Below are 6,578 nucleotides of genomic sequence, written 5' to 3' on the forward strand. Positions count from 1 at the left end.
TTCTGCAGTGTTTAGTAGGCACCAGACACTGGGTCCATTTAATCTTCATGCCAACCCTGCAAAGTAGATTCTGTCATTGGTACCTGCTCCTTTAGATGAAGAAAACAAGGCACCAAGAAGGTATGTAAATCCCTGGAAGGTCAAACTTCTACCAAGCATCAGGAAGGATCCAACCGGTCTAAAATGGGAGCAGGAGGAAGCAATGGAGGCTGTCACCTCAATATGCCCCTGTGCCTGTGGCTGTGGAATGGACGTGCGTCTGGGCAGCTCTGGTCTCTGCTTTGCAGGTATCTGTCTCCTAACTCTGATAATGAGCAGGGCTCAAGCCAAAGTACTGGTGGTGTGAGCCCAATGGACAGACCCCTCCCAGAAGGAGTCTGCTGTCCCATGGGGGGACAGTCTGTTGTCTGAAGGGGCTCATCCTGTGGTACTCTGAGTGCAAGCCTGTTGTGGCTTCCAGACAGCTCTTTGTGCCCTTTGTAGACAGCCCCTCCTCAGCACTCAGGGGCTTGTCTGGTGCTGAGCTCCCAGGAGGTCCCAGGGGTGTGACTTCTCTCATCCTTCCTCCCTGCCCCCCATCCAAGGGCCAGCTATAAAGGCCAGTCCCAGCCCTCAGCAGAGCCATCCAGGCCCAAGACCCTCTCAAGGCACCTCGGGAACACTGGCATCCGAAGAGCCTCCTCCTCTTGGACCGTACCATGTGGTCCCTGTGGCTCTGCTGCGTACTGTGGGTGCTACCACTGGCCTGGCCTGCATTAGCCCTGACCGAGGAGCAGGTCTTAGATACCCTACTGCAGCAGCTGCAGCTCAGCCAGGCACCCATCCTGGACAGGGCTGACGTGGTCGGGTTGACCATCCCTGCCCATGTGAGGGCCCAGTATGTGGCCCTGCTGCAGCGCAGCCAGGCTGACCGCTCCCGAGGGAAGAGGTTCAGCCAGAATTTTCGAGGTGAGCCCTCCCCTGCTGCCCCTAGTCTCTGGGAAGTGCAGTCTGAAGGTGCTCACTCTGGGCCCCTGCTTCCTGTGTATAGGGGCTACAGTTTGAGGAGCAGTGAGGAGTTTGCATGGCTTGGGAGGGTGGCTGGACCTAGGCCATGCACTGAAGACTGGCAGGGCCAGGAGGAGGTAGACCAGGCTAGACTAGCTAGCAAAACTCAGACCTAGAGAAAAGGAAGGGAGCAGAGAAAAGTAGAACTACAGGGTTTGGGACTTCTGGTGATCTAGGACCATCTGACACAATGGCCAACTTTGCCTTGTGTTATGTACACTGAAGTAAGTGACTTGGTGACACTGCTGCTTTGAGTAGCAGAAAATCCAGACTCCTGAGAGTGGAGGTGTCCATTTGTAGAGATGCAGGCAGGAGCCTGGATGGTAGCCTCTCCTGGAGGGCAGCTATCAGTTCTCAGGCACACGGGCAGGCCTAAGGCCAGGCACCCAGTAAGGAACAACTCTACAACGCTACAAGTCTAGTAGTTCTGGGTCACAGAGCTCTTCCTTGTGTTGGGGGTGGACACACACACACACACACACACACACACACACACACACACGGATGGACAAGTTCCTGGGCGATTTTTTTTTTTTAAGTACTTGGCTTTGCAACACAGGCACAGAACTGGGGATGCTCTGTCCTGGCCTGGCTGCCTGCACAGTGACCCTGTCACCCTAGAGGTCTCCTGATGCCTTGAGAGGCCCGGCTGACTCTGTCCATATCCCCAGATGTGGCCGGCAGGTTCCTGGTGTCTGACACCTCCACGCACCTGTTGATGTTCACCATGGAGCAGCGGCTGCAGCCCAACAGCGAGCTGGTGCAGGCGGTGCTGCGGCTCTTCCAGGAGCCGGTTCCCAGGACCGCGCTCCGGAGGCACGACAGGCTGGCCCCGCACAGCGCCCGCGCCCGGGTCACCATTGAGTGGCTGCGCGTCCGCGAGGACGGCTCCAACCGCACCTCCCTCATCGACTCCAGGTGGGGGCTGCGGCGAGATGTGTGTCGGAGGATGGCTTGTTGGGCTGCTGCGGGAGGGGAGCAGGAGAGGATGGGGACGTGGACAGGGCGGGACAGTCTCTTCCACCCAGGGCTTCCCTGACAACCGCGCCAGCGCCCTGGTCTGACCCGCGGCTGTGTCTCAGGCTGGTGTCCATCCACGAGAGCGGCTGGAAGGCCTTCGACGTGACGGAGGCGGTGAACTTCTGGCAGCAGCTGAACCGGCCGCGGCAGCCGCTGCTGCTGCAGGTGTCGGTGCAGAGGGAGCACCTGGGCCCCGGGGCCACCAGTGCGCACAAGCTGGTCCGCTTCGCGGCGCAGGGGACTTGGCGCGGCGAGGGTCCTGGCGAGCCACAGCTGGAGCTGCACACGCTGGACCTCAAGGACTACGGGTAGGCAGGGGGCTGGGGGACTGGGTACACTGAGTGGTGTCTTCCCACCGTCTCCTGGACCGGTTTAGGGGTGGCCTGTGCAGGCTGCTCCAGATGACTCATTCCTACCCATAACAGAGATTCAAATATTGAATCACATACATTATTATAAGACTCTATTTCCAATATTTCCTTTAAGAATAAGTCTTTGGCAAATATTAGCTCTAGCTGTTACAGTCAGGTTCTTTTTTTTCAAGGACTGTTAGGGTTATTGGAGGAGCTGAGGAACGCATAATCATGTGTGTCCATGGGTCCCTAAGCTGGATTCAATAGCCACAGATCAAAAATATTAAAAATTCATCTTATTAAGCACATGCTGAACATTTTTTACCTGTTATTGTGTGTGTGAGGGATGTATGTGCGCATCACTGTGTGAAGATCAGAGGACTTTGTTGAATTGCGTCTCTCCTTTCATCTTTGCGTGGGTTCCAGGGATCCAACTTAGGTCACCAGGCTTCCATGGCAAACACTTTGCCCACTGAGCCATGTCTTATAATTTTAAAAATTAAGACCATTTAAAAATATTTTATTTATTATTTTTATTTTATGTGTATGAGTGTATTGCCTGCATGTATGTGAATGCACCCGTGTTGTACAATGCCTCGGAGGTGGGAAGTGGGCTTTGGAGTCCCCTGGAACTGGAGTTAAGGATGGTTCACAGCCGCCATATGGGTCCTGGGAATCGAACCCGGGTCCTCTGCAAGAGCAGTCAGTGCTCTTAACTGCTGAGCTGTCTCTCCAGCCCCAAATTAAGACCATTTTTATTGAGCCAGATGTGGTGGCACACGCCTTGGTGCACTTGGGAGGCAGAGGCAGGCAGATCTCTGGGAGTTTGAGGCCAGCCTGGTCTATATAGCAAGTTCCAGACCAGATGGGGGACTACAGGAAGACCCTGTCTCAAAAAGAAAAAAAAAGACTATTTTTATTTATCTTTGACAATTTCAAACATGTGTATACAATGTGTATTAATCATACCACTCCCAACTCCCCCTCCCATTCCTCCTGATAAGCATATACCTGGTGTGTGTGTGTGTGTGTGTGTGTGTGTGTGTGTGCGCGCGTGCGCGCGTGCGTGCGCGTTTGCGCGCGCGTGTGTTCATGTTTCCTTATTTGTGGACAGGCTTGTGCCATGGCAGGCATGTAGAGATCAGGGGTTAACCTCAAGTGTCAGTCTTCACCTTCCACCTTGTTTGAGAAAAGGCCTCTTTTGTTGTTCAACATTGCAATGGCAAGGCTAGCTGGCCTGGAGCTACCCATGTAGACCGGACCAGCCTGGAACTCACAGAGATCTGCTTGCCTCTGCCTCTGTGCTGGGATTAAAGGTGTATGCTCCACCACACCCTGTCTACCTTCCATTTTGCTTTAGGAGCACAGGGATTACAGAAGCACATTTCCATGCCCAGTTTTATGTGGGTTCTAGAGATTCGAACTCAGGTTCTCACACTTGTGTAGCAAGCACTTTACCCACCGAACCATCTCCCTAGCCTTTGTTTATTGAAGCAAGTGTCTCATGTAGCTCAGTCTGGCCTTGAACTTACTATTTAGCTAAGGATGACCCTGAACTCTTGATCTTTCTTCCTCCACCTCCCAAGTGCTGTAATTACAGGCATGTATCACCATGGCCAGGATTGTGTACTTTTAAAAATCTCTCTGATCAATATAACTATTCACACAGAATGTGCACTTTATTGGGTAGTATAAGTAATTGGATGATTTAGAGTATATTGGATGATGTACATAGGTTATATGCAAAGGCTATTTCATTTTGGTATCTCGGGAGTTTCTGGAGTTCATCTCCCAGGGATACTGGACACTGAGGACAGCTGGGTAGTGGTTAAGATCAGGCCTTTGTTGTGAGCTTAGGCTCTATAAAGCTCTGCTTTTTACTCATGTCAGGTCCTCTGTCATGTCACTGAACACCTTTGGGTCTCAGTGTCCTTGGGTATAATAAGGCTCAGGTTGGAGCCTTCCTTAGGGTCCTCTGAGGATGAAATTCAGAGATCACTCGAGTTAATACTCCGTCCAGTGTCTAGCTCATTAAAAGACTCTTAGCAAGCAGTAACTGACTATGTTCTAGACTCCTTCAATTTTTCTTTATCCTTCATGTGTCCTCTTTGAACACCTTGAGAAATGAATCTTAAGTTTCCTTCCCAGATTCTCCTGACCTCTACACTTACCTTCCCAGCTGACCTCCGACCTCTCCTTGTCCCCACAGAGCTCAAGGCAATTGTGATCCTGAGGCACCAGTAACAGAAGGCAGCCGCTGCTGCCGCCAGGAGCTGTACTTGGATCTGCAGGGGATGAAATGGGCTGAGAACTGGGTTCTGGAGCCTCCAGGGTTCCTGGCCTATGAATGTGTGGGCAGCTGCCTGCAGCCACCAGAGTCCCTGAGCATCAAGTGGCCGTTTCTGGGGCCACGGCAGTGCATTGCTTCCGAGACGGCCTCACTGCCCATGATCATCAGCATGAAGGAGGGTGGCAGAACCAGACCACAGGTCATCAGCCTGCCCAACATGAGGGTGCAAAAGTGCAGCTGTGCTTCGGATGGGGCGCTTGTGCCAAGGAGACTAGAGCCGTAGGTCCCATGTAGCCACTGAGGCCTCTGGCCAGACAGTGCAGAGCAGTAGGTCTCATGTAGATCTGTTTACACTTAGCAAGTCACCCTTGTCCTAACATAGTGCCCACGTTACCTTTGCCCCATGTCCTTCCATTTCCTTTTGTCCTTGTCCATCACCCTGCCTAAGCACTTACATGACTAAATAATGCCGTGCCACTAGGAAGCCCTGGCAGAGGACATGGCTGACCAGTGGACATCTTGCCAGCTGAGAGTCTGCTTTCTGGCAAATTCTCAGCTAATCATGCAACAAAACCTTATAACAGGGGAAACAGCAAACCAACTCTATTACATGATGAATTTAAAACAAAGCTAAACAGAAAACTCTCAGTTTCCCCTAGACAGAAAGGACATCTGGAAAAGAGCCCCCATTGTCCAAAGTACTGACCCATTCTAGACTTAAAAACACACTGAGGACCCTGTTCCTAAGAGGGCTCTAAGAAGAGGGAGGAAAAGGGCCTACAGGCTGGGGCAGTGGCCAGGGAATCATATACGTAGCTTCTGATTCTAATCACAGGTGGGAACCTCAGGGCAATGCAGAAAAAGCCTTTGGGCTACCATTTCCTCTGTAAGGGAGCAATGGGCTTCAGCTCTGACACCTCATTAGTCCAGGAATCCGTCTCTAGTATCATCTGCTCCTCTAGAGCCAGCATTGCTGTGCGTATTTAGTTCCCCCTCTGTCTTAGAGAACACAGGGTGAGAAAGCACCTGTATTTACATGTTTTTGTTGTTTCTTATTAGATCAGCAAGAACCAATTGAATATAATCTGAAGAAACAAAATAAAAGTATTGTTTTGACTCTGTTTCTATGTTGTTTCTAGTACCTCTTCACTAAGAGAAGGGTCTGTTGCTGTGATAAGACACCATGACCTGGGCTGGAGAGATGGCTCAACGGTTAAGAATACTGGTTGTTCTTGCAGAAGACCCGGGTTCGAATCCTAGCACCCACATGGCGGCTAACAACCGTCCGTAACTCCAGTTCCAGGGGATCCGACAGCCTCTTCTGTTCCCCATGGGCATTGCATGACACGGGTGCACTTACCTACAATTACCTACACAGGCAATACACGCATACACATAAAAGTAATAAATAAAATATTTTTTAAAAAAGACACCATGACCAAGGCAACATACAGAAGGAAGAGTTTATTTGAGTTTAGGCTTCCAGGGGTAAGGGTCCATAATGGCAGGGGAGGCATGGCAGGAGTTGACTGGAACAGAAAGCCAAGCGAGCACATCTTCAAGCAGGCTCAGGAAGCAGAGACTGGAAATCTGGCAAGCTTTAAGAACTCTCAAAGCTGTCCCAAAGTGACAAGCTTCTCTCTGAAAGGCCACAAGTCCTAAAACTTCCCAAAACAGTGCCACCAACTGAGGACAAAATGTCAAAATACTTGGAACCTGTGGGGACAATCACATTCAAACTACTACTGGGTCAGTAATAGGGAATGGCAGCAGCATAGAAGAAAAGGGGTCCTCAGAGATCCCCAACTTTGAAAGCAAGAAGACTGAAATAGCTAAGTTTATATTTTCCCATATAATTCTCACTTAAA

General features: G+C 50.9%; 1 protein-coding gene across 2 annotated transcripts; it reads left to right on the plus strand.

The window, feature by feature from the left end:
• The first annotated feature begins 698 nt into the window (after positions 1-698).
• Positions 699-4,993, plus strand: LOC103725108 (left-right determination factor 2-like). Of its 2 annotated transcripts, XM_008822381.1 has the most exons (5): positions 699-948; positions 1,719-1,761; positions 1,864-1,965; positions 2,130-2,375; positions 4,630-4,993. In XM_008822381.1, the coding sequence occupies exons 1-5, from the start codon at positions 699-701 to the stop codon at positions 4,991-4,993; spliced, it is 1,005 nt and encodes a 334-aa protein (XP_008820603.1). The 2 variants fall into 2 exon arrangements, with proteins under 2 accessions (XP_008820603.1, XP_008820602.1); XM_008822380.1 differs by having other exon boundaries at positions 1,719-1,965.
• Positions 4,994-6,578: the final 1,585 nt, after the last annotated feature.

This window comes from Nannospalax galili, unplaced genomic scaffold, assembly GCF_000622305.1.
Source record: "Nannospalax galili isolate Female #2095 unplaced genomic scaffold, S.galili_v1.0 scaffold1508, whole genome shotgun sequence".
Classification (NCBI taxonomy): Eukaryota; Metazoa; Chordata; class Mammalia; order Rodentia; family Spalacidae; genus Nannospalax; species Nannospalax galili.